At 44.6% G+C, this 14,197-nt stretch overlaps 2 protein-coding genes across 2 annotated transcripts; one reads left to right on the top strand and one right to left on the bottom strand.

The window, feature by feature from the left end:
* Window positions 1-44: 44 nt before the first annotated feature.
* On the bottom strand, window positions 45-1,535 carry Timm8b (translocase of inner mitochondrial membrane 8 homolog B). The gene is made up of 2 exons (XM_057766752.1): window positions 1,406-1,535; window positions 45-420 (listed from the first exon to the last, which is right to left on the bottom strand). The coding sequence occupies exons 1-2, from the start codon at window positions 1,487-1,489 to the stop codon at window positions 253-255; spliced, it is 252 nt and encodes an 83-aa protein (XP_057622735.1). The 5' UTR covers window positions 1,490-1,535; the 3' UTR covers window positions 45-252.
* Window positions 1,536-1,576: 41 nt separating this feature from the next.
* Window positions 1,577-12,430, top strand: Sdhd (succinate dehydrogenase complex subunit D). Its single transcript, XM_057766745.1, has 4 exons — window positions 1,577-1,707; window positions 4,065-4,181; window positions 6,165-6,309; window positions 10,913-12,430. Exons 1-4 carry the CDS (start codon window positions 1,656-1,658, stop codon window positions 11,076-11,078), a joined length of 480 nt encoding a protein of 159 aa, XP_057622728.1. The 5' UTR covers window positions 1,577-1,655; the 3' UTR covers window positions 11,079-12,430.
* The last annotated feature ends 1,767 nt before the right edge of the window (window positions 12,431-14,197 follow it).

Genomic DNA, 14,197 nt, shown 5'->3' with positions numbered 1-14,197 from the left:
GTCCTAAACCGGGACTTAGAAGAAAAAGAATTGGAGACTTAACATTTATTAACAGGTGTTATACAACCTGGAATTACTGAATTCCAATAAATAAAATTTCACTTTTGGACATTTGATTTGTTACTTTTTAGCACCAACAGACTTTTAGTAACTGCCTGATGCTAACCTGACACATTGACCACTCTTTCTCCACTGGCCATTCAATCTGCTCAGTAACAAGTCTTTTGGGTCTTCATCGTTCTGAGGTATGGCCTACTGTCCTCCTTTCTGTACAATCTGGGCAAACCGACCGGTGATAGCAAGAGTAGTGTCAATGAAGCGGTCCACACAGCTAGAGAGGCAGTTTTCAGTGCGGGAGTCTAGCCGATTTCCTGGCTTCTCAACACACTTATCCCAACATAGTTCCATGAAGTGATGCACCTAAGAGGAGAGAAAAAACCCTTAATCATTGGGGTCTGCAGATAACCTTATTTCTTCTTACTTTGTGATTTGATAAAAACCACTTAATAGCATATCACAGGGAAACCCTGTCTCGAAAAACCAAAAAAAAAAAAAAAAAAAAAATAGCATATCACAGGATCAGTTCGGGGTCCATCTTTCTTGTCACTAGTAATTCCTCTCCTTATACACAGTAAATTCTCATTAGAACGCATACTTTCACAATTCTTTTTTTCAAGCCAGGGTTTCTCTCTGCAGCCCTGGCTGTCCTGGAACTCAGCTTTCTGAGTGCTGGTATTAAAGGCGTATGCCACCACCTCCTGCCCACAGTTCTCAAAGCAACTAGCATTATTAATGGGAAGACGTAAGGATACTAATTTCTCCAAACCGAGCATAGTTTGGGATCTATGGACACGTGGTAATATTACTTGGGAAGCTAAGTACTAAGTAAGCAGTCAGTTCTTGAAAGGATAGCCATCAGTCCAAGGTCAGCAACGGTTAACACCCTGGCTTGAAAAACGCTTTAAAACTCCAAACTCTGTCCCAACCAAGTCTACAATGATTGTTGCAGCGCTCACCTTTATCTAATAATGGTCATCACTTCCAAATACATCACAAGATCCAATGCTGAGAGGCAGCGGGCAACAACGAGCCCAGAACTCAGGGTGGGGAGGGGTGTCTTCTAAACCGGCCCTTGAACCCCAAGGTCAGAAGAGAGATTCCGAACGTCATTCCGGACCAGTGGCCGGGTAATCTGACCTCTGTCGCCCAAACCTTCCCCGTGCTTTACACTTCTTTCCTCCCACGCAGCGCTAGCCTCCCGGACACTGAGCACCGTAGGTCACCAGGGCGGGAGAAGCAGCCGGGATCCAGCATCGAGTGGGCCCGCTGTGCCGCAGGGCCCAGAGCTCCGTGGGTGCCCGGGGCCTGAGCCTCACCCTCCTTTCCTTGTTCCTCATTCTCGTACCTGCGCAGTGAACTGCGCCTTCTGCTGCTCCGCTGCCACCAGGCGCTGTAACTCCGCTTCGTCTGCTTCTCCTAGCTCGGCCATTGTCAGCGTGAGTTACTCCGCTGGTTTGCGCACGCGCGGTAGCAGGGCACCGCCTCCTGTCTTCCGGTTCACCCTCCAGGTTGCTTTGCCCTTCTTTTTTGCGGGGCGGGACTTGCTGCAGAACTGCTTCCAGGTTCTCGAGTGACCTTGAGCCCCCGGACTCGAGATGGCGGTTCTCTTAAAGCTGGGTGTCCTCTGCAGTGGCCAGGGAGGCCGAGGTGAGGTGTCTTGGCCATCAGAGGTTCCTGCTGCGGCCTGGACCGGGGAAGGGACGGGTTGAGGGCTCGGCCGCTGGGTAGTGAGACGTCTTGAGAGGAAGGGACTGCCTCTTCGGCCCCTGAGACGCCCTGAGGCCCAAGTGTTTACCTGGTGCCTGCTCCCAGCTGGTACTTCCAGCCTCCGGGCTGCGGTGACAACAGACTCCGGTTTGAGAGTGGGTGGAAGGAATAGTTTGATAATTGTTCGTTTTGAGATAGCGGCTTGCTAAGTTGTGCTGGCTTTCCTCGATCTAGCCATGTAGACCAGGCTAACCTCGAGCTTGCTGGGAGCCCCTTGACTGGTTCCCGAGTGCTGGCATGACAACATTGCACCGCCACTCAGGACTTCGATAATCATTTTTAACCAGGCATTTTGATTGTGCAAGGCGCTTAAGAGACAGTATACAAACACGAATAAAACAAATTCTAGCCTCAAAGAACTTGTTGGGGGGGGTGGAGGTACAGATAATGTAAAGCAAAAACGGTTGTGCCGTATAGATATTGTTAGTATGGGTCCAGAGAAAGTTCGGGTAGTTGTTTTGGAAGGACTAACCTGTCTTGGTTCTCCAGGGAAGTACATTGTAGTTAGCAACTGAGAGCAGCAAAACTGTGTATGGTGAAGAGATAGAAAGATGCGTAGTGTGAGATAAAATGGAACAGATAAAACAATATTTCGAAAGCCGAAGTGTGAAATTAGCCTAGAAAAGCGAAATGGAACTAAGTCACAGAATTTACTTTATTCTATTCCGAAGATAAGTCTTTCTTTGCTGCCCAGGTTGACAGTGACATTGAAAGGCTTGATCGGTTTGCTGTCCAGGTTTATTTATGTGTTAATTATTGTTTCTTAGACTGGCCAGAAAAACTTGTGCTGGCCCAGCCTCCAGTTCAAGGTCACAGGCAAGGGTGGTGGAGTGAGGCAGTCTCCGAATTAGAAGTCAGTCTGATCTCAAAGTGAGACCCTGTTTCAAAGAACAAACCCCACCCCTCACCCCCCCAAAAAAAGAGAGAGAGAGAATAATTTTTGTGTGTGTGTGTATATATATATAAATATGCAGTTACCATTATGGGAACTCATTAATCCTTTGCATGTGTTGCCTAGACTTTAGCAATGTCATGAAGTAGATGCACTTGTTGACTGTGCTGGCTAGTTTTTGCCCTACTTGATTCAACTTAGAGTCACTTGGAAAGGGAATTTATAACTGAAGAACTGCCTCCACCAGCGTGACCCTTGGCCACGTCTTGGTTAGCGGTTGATGGAGGGGAGCGCAGCCTGCTGCACAGCCCACAGTGGGCAGCACTGTCCTAGGCGCTCGTGCTTGGGCTGAGTAAGCAGCACTCCTCCGTGACGGCTGCTTCACTTCCTGCTTGAGTTCTTGCTCTCATTTCCCTCAACGATGGACTGTGATCGGGAAGTGCAAGCTGAAATAAATCCTTTCTTCCCCTGAGTTAAGTCTGGTCGTGGTATTTATCATAGTAACAGAAAGCAACCTAGAATATTCCCCTTTTGCAAATGAAACTAAGCCTTCGAGAGCTGTTTAGCTGCTCAGCATCGCATGGCTAATCTGCGATGTCGCTGGGTGAACGTCAATCTGTCTTTTTAACCAAGAGGCAGGATCCAAAAGGAGCGGTAAGAAGGGGTTCAGGAATACAAAAAGGAGGGGCCAATGGGTGAGCTCTCTAAGTTGAATATCTCGAGGGCAAAGGGTTTTGTCCTTCTCTTTCTTGTTCCGTTGCCAAGCACAGTTTTGATTGTAGTTAATGCTAGATAAGTCGATGAGTAATTGAAAGAACACAAGTCCACCAGTTTTTAAATAAATGAAAACAAGGCCCTTTTATATATGCGACTCATTAGGAGTCTACAAATTTTTGTTGTTTTTGAGACAGGGTCTCATGTAATTCCATGCTGACCTCTAATGCCAAATGTAGGTGAGGAAGACCTTGAACTTCTGTTTCCACTTTTCCTGTGCTAGGGCTCTGTGTGGTATTGGAAGAAGCCTCGCGCATGCTAGGCAAGCAGCTGAGCTACATACATCCCCAGCACAGAGGGACTGCATGTTAAGAGCACTGACTCCTGTCCCAGAGCACCTGGGTTCTCTCCAGCACCCACATAGTGGCTCATAAGGTGTAACTTCAGTTATGGGGAAGGATGCTTGTGGGCACTAGGCATGTGCATGGTACACAGACATACATGTAGGTAAGATACTCCTACGTGTAAAAATCCTTAAAAAATGTTTATTGATTTGAGTGGCATGCTCATGTGGTTTAGAAAGTCTCTCAGTCCTGCTCGGAAGCTTATGATTCCTGTCTTTTTTCCTCAGCTCTGTTGCTCCGAAACCCGGTGGTCAAACCTGCTTGTGTCTCAGCGTTTCTCCAGGACCAGCGTACCTCAGGATGGCATGGCACACAGCACGTTCACCTGTCACCACGCCACCATTGTGTGTTCTCTCTGCTTTATAAACAGTTTTGCTATTTATTTGTTATTTAACAATTTTATTTGTTATTTTAAATGTATGGGTGTTTGCCTGCATGTCTGTCTGGGGCTTGCATGCCTGGTGCACAGAGTCCAGAAGAGGGAGTTGGATTCCTGGAACTGGAGCGCCAGACAGTTGTGCACTATGTGCCATCTTTACTTAGGCTAATCGTCATACATTCGGCAGGTCTTGGTGCCTCTCAGGAGGTCTGTCCTGTCTGCTAGTTAAAGACCTAGTTTACACCTTTGGGGAGACAGTGCAAACATGAGTGATGCCATTTGTATTCACAGAGAATCTAATGGCCTAAACTGTTCAAAATTTGTTACATTGCTGTCAAGAAAACATCTCTGTAGGAAGTCTGTTTAGTGTATCTTAGTTACTGGTTTGTTTAGCTAATGAAGAGGAGCCAGTTGTGCCTAAAGTCTTATCTTGAGGGTGGAATAATGGATTTATAGCTGGAATTTTTTTTTAGGTTGATTAAAACCATATGGAATTTCCTAGGTAAATACTGTGTGGATATTTACATTAGACAATCTGAACAAATAATGATTAACTATATTTCCTTTTTTAAAGTCTGGAGAGAGAAATATTTATTTTGTCCTGGCTGGTCTGAAAATTGCTTTGTAGTGCAGGTTATTCCAAAACTTGTAATGTTGTGGTGATACTTCATCTGTATTTTAATAAATAAAGCTGGCCTGAAGTTCAGAAAGTAAAACAGCTGCACTTGTCAGCCTTATAGTCCCAGCAGTGGTGACACACACCTTTAATCCCAGTAGCCACACTGGGTTGCCACAGAATCCAGGCAGTAGTGGTGCACGCTTTAACTCCAGCACTAGGGAGGAATATAAGATGGGAGGAGACAGTTGTCATGCACAGTCTCATTCTGAGATTCCTGGAGGCAGGATCGCCATTTTGGACTGAGGTAGAGGTAAGAGCTAGTGGCTACCTTTTTTGCTTTTCTGACCTTCAAGTTGAACCCCAATTTCTGTCTCTGGGTTTTTATTAATCATGCTACACAGTGTTCTTCTGAAATCATGGGGTTTTTTTGTTGTTGTTGTTTTTTGTTTGTTTGGCCTTTTGTTGTTTGTGAAATTTTTTGAGATAAGTCTCAGGCTGTAGCTGGCCTGTAACTCAGTATGTATTCCAAGTTGGCAGAGTTCTCCTGACTCAGCCATGCCTGGCTTCTGAGATAGTATTTGTAAAGTGTCTTGAGTGTTTTTACCTTTCAGTCCTGTGAGCTACTTACAGTTGGATCTGAGAGATGAGAAATTAGAACTGTTGGTTTTTCTGCATTTTAAAACCTTTTTGATTTTGACTAGTTTTCCTTTCTGGATTCCTTTGTAAGATTTAGCAGACTGGTGCTAGACTCCACAGTACTGAGGAAAGTTTCCTCAAGTTGTGTGCGTAGAACTTAATGTATATGCTCATGTGCATTTTTCTGGATAAGAACTCCATCCTTTTGTTAAGTTCTCTAAGGAATCTAGAGCCTCTTAGAAATGCGTAGAGCCTGTGTTATGTGTCACTTGTCTAAAGGCAGCCCTTGTGTTTCATTTGTTTGGCACCAAATTGTAAATGGGGCAGAAGAAGGACATAACCTTCAAAGGTATTCTGAGACCTGTGCTTCTCTTTCATTTGGCTGGCTTAGGCTGTTTTTAGAACATACTGCGCTTTCTCTAGAGATCACACAGTTATTATTATTTTAAAGAGGTCCATTAGTGATTGCTAAATTACACTCGCATGATACCTGTTTCAGTGAAGTCCAAGACTGCCTGTATTCCACAGATACGTAGCCTGCCTTCTTGCCTTTAAGAAAGTGTCTTGTGCTCAGAGACATGATGGATATGCCATCTGATTCTGCGTTCAGCATGGGTCTGCTGGTAAAGTCATCGTGTGATTGGTTGACATGTTTGTCGTTCCTCACCTCTGTGAATCTCCTCTTTCTTGTAGCTGGTTCCAAGGCTGCCTCTCTCCACTGGACTAGCGAGAGGGTTGTCAGTGTTCTGCTCCTGGGCCTGCTCCCGGCTGGGTACTTGAGCCCCTGCTCTGTGGTAGACTACTCCCTGGCTGCAGCCCTCACCCTGCACAGCCACTGGCAAGTACAACAGTCTTTCTGCATTGTTTCTTTGGTCTGTTGGCTGCAAATCTGTCTGTCTGTCTGTTAATGAAGAAAGCAATGAAAGTCTAGATTCTCAAGACTTCTAGAAAACTTAAAAACATACAAACAACTAGCAGTGATTAAATAGATCTGGGTATGTGGGAAGTTTATTAATATTTAAATTATTTTGAGTCAGGATAACCGGGCTGGCCTTAAACTTGAAATTGTCTCGACTCAGCCTCAAGTGCTAGGATTGCATATGTCTACTTTTGTCCTAGCCACTTTTCTGTTGCTGTGAAGAGACCCTACGACCAAGACTTTATTTGGGACTTACAGTTTCAGAGGGTTAGTCCATGATTGTCAGGGTGGGGAGCATGACAGCAGGCAGGCAGGTGTGACTCTGGAGTCGTAGCTGAGAGCTCACATCTTGATCCATAAATCGGGGCAGAGAGAGAGCCCTGGGATGGTGAGAGTTTATTGAAACCCCAAAGGCGCCCCCAGTGACACCTCCTGCAAGGCCACACCTCCTAATCTTCCCCAAAGAGTTCCATCAGTTGGGGACCAAGTAGTCAAATATATGAGCCCGTGGAGACCATTCTCATTTAAACCGCCACAACCAGAGTGCCCTACATGCATCCTTCTTGGTTGCTGTCTTTTTTTTTTTTTTTTTTTGGTTTTTCGAGACAGGGTTTCTCTGTAGCTTTGGTGCCTGTCCCGGAACTAGCTCTTGTAGACCAGGCTGGCCTTGAACTCACAGAGATCCGCCTGCCTCTGACTCCCAAGTGCTGGGATTAAAGGCGTGCGCCACCACCGCCCGGCTTGGTTGCTGTCTTAATTTTAGTAATCGTTATAGGCAATTTGAACATAGTGTTTGTAAAGCCAAGTTCGTGTTTGTCTCCTAATCTGTTTATCCTGTTTGTTTGTTTGTTTATTTTTGAGACAGGGTCTTCTTTAGCCAAGAATGTCATTGAACTCCTGATCCTCCTGCCTGTACCTTCCGACTACTTTGTCATCAAGTCTAGCCTTTCTCCTGTACACTTTTTGAGATCGGCTCTCACTCAGCAGTCCTGGCCGTCCTGGAACTTAGTAGATGACCTAAGCTGTCCTTAAACTCATAGCAACCTCTGCCTCCCCTGTCCTGAGATCACAGGTGTGCACCACCACGCTTGGCACATCCTCTTGCTATGTGAATTGTTGTCATTCCATTGTGTTCCTACATATTCAGGCCACAGATCGTGTCACCATCCTTCACTGCAGCGCTAATCTCTCAATCCCAAGGGGGGTGTGATGCCAATACAGCAGCCCCCACTATCCTGTTAAAATGTTAAGTAGGATAAACACTCTCACAAAATATCTATCTTATTTTGCTCAAACTAAAAGAATTCTTAACATTTTGTACAGATTCTTTATGTTGTATTAGATATCTAGTAGTTCTATCTGTTCTAGGGAGCCCTGAAGCAGAAAGATTGCTAGTTCAAAGCCAGGACAGCAGCAGTGAGACCTTGTCTTTATGAAACTCTTAACATTTCCAAGCACAATGGAACACATCTGTAATCTACACATTTTCTGAAGTAGGAGGATCAGTTTGAGTTCAAGGCCAGCACTGGCTGCTCATCCAGAGATCCTGGGTTCACTTCCCAGCACCCACATGGTAGCTTACACCTGTCTGTAACTCCAGTTCCAGGGCTTTTGACCCCCTTGAACAGACATACATGTAGGCAAAAAAACCAATAAATGTAGAAGACGATATTTGTATGTATGTATGTATGTATGTATGTATGTATGTATGTATGTATGTAGATAGATAGATAGATAGATAGATAGATAGATAGATAGATAGATAGATAGATAAAGAAACCAAAATAAAACAAGGTAAAATAGAAAAATAAAAGGCAGCCCTGAGAGTTTAGCATCAGCGCCACCACCACACACACCTATGCTCTCATTTCCAGCTGCCCCTTCAGGCACACTGGCTTTCTTGCTCTTCCTCAGATGTGCTGGTACCCTCCAGTCTCTTCCTGTTCTGTCTGAAACGATTACTAGCTCTGTATTTGGCCTGTTCCCCATGTTAAACTATTTAACACTGCACGCTCATCAGAGCTTTCCCTACGCTCTTACTCAGTTTTCAGTTGTCTTTGTTTCCTTGTTTTCCTTAGGAAGGCTCCCTACTTTCTAATGTTACATCATCTGTCTACTGTTTTGTGTGTTTGTTCCTTCCTGCCCTTCCCTTCTATACTTAAGTAAAGATACAGAGCTGGTCAGGGAACTCAGTTGTTACAGGTTTGTCTAGCGTTTGTGAAGCCCTGTGTTCTCTCCCCAGCATTCCAGGCAGGATAGTGCTTGCCTGTCATCTAGCACTAAGGAGGAGGAGACAAAAGGATCAGAAGGTCAGAGTCAAAATTTGAGGCCAGCTTGGGATGCATAGCAAGATCTCATTTCACAAAACAAAACTGTAACAACAAAAAAGATGTTGCAAGAGGGCCCACTTGTTTGTCTCAGCCACCCAGAACCAAAATAATCACACAGAAACCATATTACTTAAGTCATTGCTTGGCCCATTAGCTCTGACTTCTTTTTTACATCTTAATTTACCCCATTTCTATTAATCTGTGCATCACCACGAGGTCGTGGCCCACCAGCAAAGTTTTAGTGTGTCTCTCTCCAGCAACTTCATGGTGTCCCTGTCTGACTCTGCCCTTCTTCCTCCCAGCATACAGCCTAACTTTCCCTGCCTACTTAAGTTTTGCCCTATCAACAGGCCAAGGCAGTTTCTTTATTCATTAATGGTAATCACAGCACACAGAGGGGACTCCCACATCAAAAAGAAAACAAAATGTGTCTACATTAACACTTATACAAGGATGCCATAACCCATTACCTAAATTAATTAAAAGTGAAAACCATCCATGTGGCCAAAATAGAATATAGAGTATTATTCAGCCACATAAAGCGATGGAGTACATTCTGATTTTGAAGCCAACCTGGTCTACAGAGCTAGTTCCAGGACAGCTAGGGCTGTTATACAGAGAAACCTTTTCTCGAAAAACAAGAACAAACAATAACAACAAAATAAATGGAGAACTGATATGTGCTGATGAACATGGGAAGCAAAAGCTTGTAAATAAGGAAATGCGGCACAAAGGGAAGATCCTGTGTGGTCTTATTTGTATGAAATGCCAGACTGGGCACATGTCTAGAAACAAGCAAATCGGTGACTGGGTGGTGAGTAGGCTAATGGTTAGTGCTTCCTTTTGAGTGTTTAAAAATGTTCTAGAATTAGTGATGATAGTTCACCACTTTGACTATACTAAGAAACTGAATTGTATACTGTTAAAAAGGTGACATTTGCCATGTGTGGTGGCGTACACCTTTAATCCCAGCATTCGGGAGGCAGAGGCAGGCAGATCTCTGGGTTTGAGGCCAGCCTGCTCTACAGAGTGAGTTCCAGGACAGCCAAGAATACACAGAGAAACCCTGTCTCAAAGACAACAAACTAAATTAAAAAAAAAAAAATACTGTAATAGTAAAGTCAGATCACTCCTTATTTCAGATACTTTTTGCTTAAACCCTGGTGCATGTTTCTGGGCACTCTGCATTCTGCCCCAGCTTTGCTATGATTTTTATTTGACTCACAGACCCTATCCTCATGAACTTCCTTACTGTTCCTCAGAGGTGCAGGGTCCTTGTCACTGTTGTGTGTGTGTTCTTTTCTTTCAAATCCCCCTTCCTAAGGTGTTTATCTAGTTACATAGCTGCATGTGTAGTTGCTATTTTTTTCTGTTTCACTTGCTTGTCTGTTTCCACACAGAGGGAGCATCCAGTGCAGCACCCTCAGCGTTTGTGACATGTTCTGGTATATGATACCTGCTTAGTAAACTCTGCATGAGTGAAGACTCTGCACAACACTTGTTCTAGTTAAAAAGGAAGAGAAGATTTTATAGCTAGAGGAACACTCAGTTACTGTATAATGGCTCTGGGGACTAAGTCCACAGGATGAGCTTTCTTTTTTACATATTAGGCACTCCTTGATTGCATTTTGGTTTCTACTGTTGTTGGGTTTTTTGTTTGTTTGTTTCTATGTTTTTAACATGAGTTGCTTTGGCTTGTTATCTCAAAGTGTGTAGTGAGGAGCTGCGGGCCATGTTCCTGCCTCCGGGCTCCCAGCCGCCTGGCTAGCTTTGCCCCGAAATAACAACATACAAACTGTATTCATTTAAACACTGCTTGGCCCATTTCTATTAATGTGTGTAGCACCATGAGGTAGTGACTTACCAGGGAGATTCTAGCCTACGTCCATCTTGGGTCGGAGCTTCATCGCATCTGCCCTGGAGAGGAGCGGCATGGTGTCTGCCTCACTTCCTCTTCCTCCCAGCATTCGGTTCTGTTTACTCCACCCACCTATGTTCTAACCTATCAGGCCAAGCAGTTTCTTTATTAATTAACCAATGAAAGCAACAGATTAATATATGACACTCCCACATCAAAAGTGCAAACACTTATTAGAGTTACAAATAAAGACTTTGTGTTTGAGTCTGACTTCTTGGGTGAGTGGGATCATGTCTTGTCTAACTGCCCTGTGCTGTGTCTTTCTTCTCTTTAGGGGCCTTGGACAAGTGGTGACTGACTATGTTCATGGGGATGCATCTCAGAAGGCTGTCAAGGCAGGCCTCTTGGCAGTCTCAGCTTTGACCTTTGCTGGGCTTTGCTATTTCAACTACCACGATGTGGGCATCTGCAGAGCGGTTGCCATGCTGTGGAAGCTCTGACCTCTCCTGGACAGCACCTTAGATTGTATGCCTCTTCGCCTCTGCTCTGTCAATGCCATTCAGCTCCCAATGAGGAGGGATGAAGGAGAAGACCATTGGTGGGCAGAATTTCTTCTAATTACAATGGTTATTTTCAGAACTCATTTGCTGAGAAAAAGGTTTGGGAGGAGTTAGGTTCAACTAGCCATGAGTCTGGTTCCATGTACCCCTGAGTTGGTGGTTGCCTGCTCACAAGACTCAGCGGTGTAATTGTGCATTTTGTGAGCTCATGTTGCCTTTGACTACCGTTTCTTGAGGAGAGTTCAGCTTATTTCTGTTGGGATAAGGGAGGGAGGACTGTTCATTCATGTGCCTAGACTTTGCATGAAATTGGGAAATACTCCACTGTTGAGTTGATGCCAGCTGTTGATGGCTCTGCCTCTAGGGAACTCAGATCAGCAGATGCTGAGATCTCAAATTATTGATGATGTTTTTTGAGTCTTAAGAAGGAACTCGAGGAAAGCTGAGTTTAGAGAAGTTAAATTTAGGGAGTTCTCCTTTGTAGGTGAGTAAAATATGTCAGATTCCAAACAGGCTTACCCTTCAGGTTAGCGTCACTTATGCAGAAATAAGCTGTCCACAGATAAAAGACTGAGGGGTTTCCCTCTGCGGGAATTGCTAATGAAAACTAGACTCTGTAAAAGCAAAATTTTTAAATAAAATACTATATAATGAATATACAGTGTACTTTTTTCTATGCTAGTATTCCCTAATATTTGGTTTTAGGTTAGCTGTTTGTTTGAGATAAAGTCATAGAGGCTTAAGCTGATCTGGAACTCTTATGGATAGACGAGGCCAGCCCAGAATTTGCTAGGAAACCAGGGTGACTTCAAACTTATGGCAGTCTCTGCCTCCCGAATGCTTGAATTATAGGGGTTCAGTGCTACAGTTATAGTTGTGAACCACAAAACTCACTTATTTTGTTTTAATTGAGATGGTGTCTTAGTTTGCCCAGGCTAGCATCAAAATCAGGTCTCAATCTGTCTAATCTGAGCTGTATACTACAGGATACTGTATACTGGCTCTAACTGTAGCCATTGATGCTGTGTTGTGTCCCAGCACTGGGAAGCAGACCTGGGCCTACAGAGCGAGTTCCAGAATGGCCAGGGCTCTTACACAGGGAAACCCTGTCTTGAAAAAAAAAACAAATGAAAACAAAACAAAACAAACAACTCTGTTATGCATTAGTGGTGGCCACACCTTTAGTCACATCATTCAGAAGGCAGAGGCAGGTGGATCTCTCAGTTTGAAGCCAACTTGGTCTGCAGAGCTAGTTCCAGGACAGCCAGGGCTACATGAAGAAACCCTGTCTCAACACTCCTAATAAAGAAACAAAACAAAAGAACTGTTGTGCTGTGTATGTTGATACATTCCTGTAATCCAGCCCTCTGGGAGGCAGAGAAGGACTGAGGTGACCTCAGTGAATTCTAAGCCAGCTTGGGCTACATAGTGACTTGTTATTTAACAACCACCACCACCCCCCCAAAAAAAAAACGCTGAACAATTAAAAGTAAGTGTTGCATCCACAGCTCTGAATCAGAGCTGAGTGTTACCTTATGTGGCTTAGCAAATAAGTAGTTCACATAGAATGCCACAGCACTCAAAGGACTCGTGTGATAGGCAGACACAGGCAGTTTATGAATAGAATATGAAGCCTGAGTAGTAGGTATCAGAACTATGTTAGTGCTAAGGTGTTGTGTGAGTGTCAAGCCTTCTATCCCCATGTTCTAGCTGCACTGACTCCAAGGCTGATGGGTAGTAATGCTACATTTCACTTCCCGGGGACTTGCTGGGCAGCAATGCTGGGAAGCTTTTAAATGAAAGGGCCATGTGATCTCCATTTGCAGCATGTATCAATATGTCAGGTAACATGACCAGTGATCAGTTTACTTTGGACAGTACGGTAGGGAATTGGAAAAGTAAAGAGGGGCTGGTGAGATGGCTCAGTGGGTAAGGGACTTGATGCCAAGCACAATAGCCTGAGTTTGATCCAGGAATTCACATGACGAAAAGATGATTCCCATTGTCCTTTTGACCTCTGCAGATGTGCTCTGACATGCATGAACCGCACACCTGAAAAGAAAATATAATTAAAAATCAGAGGTGCACGAGAAGGCTCCTCAGGTGAGAGCATTTAACCATGACAACCTGAATTTGAGCATCAGGCCTCATAGGATGGAGGGAGAAGTGAACCTCTTGTTTATCCCTTAAACTGCTTGAGCACACACAAATAATACATAAACGTGACGCTAACGAGCGAAGAAGGCAGAGCTCAAGTGTGATGGCGGAAAGCCTGGCAGCTGCCTCTGCCTTGTTTTCCAATGCCAGCCTTCTGGGGCCAGGTTCAAAGTGAGCCAGCGATGGCCTGCAGTCTGTGCTAAGGCTCCAGTTACTGGTGATCAATTGGAAGGTTAAAGCTGATCCAATGTGGGGCTTCCGAATGACCACAGAGTTGACAGCAAACTGGTAACTGCAAATCCAAGGAGCTGTGCCTTCCTGATGCAGAGTTCAAAGGAAAGGTGATGGCGGCCATGCTGCTGGTGATCCCTTCCTGGCCACAAAGCAGAGGGAAAGCGACAGTGCTCCCTGGAAATGATGCCTTCTTGTTCCAGCCACACAGTGGCTGACTACAAGGCCAACCTATAAGAACTTCCTTATTTTGTGTGTGTGTGGATGCAGGGAGGGCACACTCCTGTGAAGGTCAGGAGACATCCTTCTCGAGTCAGCTCTTCATGCCTTGTGAGTTTTGGGGACCCAACTCAGGTCAAGAGGCACAGCATCAAGCATCGCCACCTGCCAAGCCGTCTCCCTATCTCTAAACTGGATCTTTTTCTTCAAACTTTTTTTTTTAAGTAGAAAATAGATTCTTATCTCATACAATACATACCAACCACAGTTTCCCTTCTGTTCCTCCCATGCCCCCCAACCTCTCCCCCAGTTCCACTCCCCCTCCATTTCTTCTTCAGAAAGCAACAGGCTTCCAAGAGAGGACAGCCAAACAGGATAAAACAGCTACAATAAGGCAAGGAGAAAGCCCTCTTTTTATAGGGATATTTTCTTTATGTTTAAATAAATAAAGC

This window comes from Chionomys nivalis, chromosome 4, assembly GCF_950005125.1.
Source record: "Chionomys nivalis chromosome 4, mChiNiv1.1, whole genome shotgun sequence".
Classification (NCBI taxonomy): Eukaryota; Metazoa; Chordata; class Mammalia; order Rodentia; family Cricetidae; genus Chionomys; species Chionomys nivalis.
This window is presented reverse-complemented; position numbering and strand designations above follow the sequence as displayed.

Coding starts and splice junctions, on each gene's coding strand:
- Sdhd (XM_057766745.1), top strand. CDS start 1,656: ATGGCGGTTCTCTTAAAGCTGGGTGTCCTCTGCAGTGGCCAGGGAGGC. Junction 4,182..6,164: donor CCTGTCACCACGCCACCATT/GTGTGTTCTCTC, acceptor TCTTTCTTGTAG/CTGGTTCCAAGGCTGCCTCT. Junction 6,310..10,912: donor CTCACCCTGCACAGCCACTG/GCAAGTACAACA, acceptor TCTTCTCTTTAG/GGGCCTTGGACAAGTGGTGA.
- Timm8b (XM_057766752.1), bottom strand. CDS start 1,489: ATGGCCGAGCTAGGAGAAGCAGACGAAGCGGAGTTACAGCGCCTGGTG. Junction 421..1,405: donor AGGCGCAGTTCACTGCGCAG/GTACGAGAATGA, acceptor CTCTCCTCTTAG/GTGCATCACTTCATGGAACT.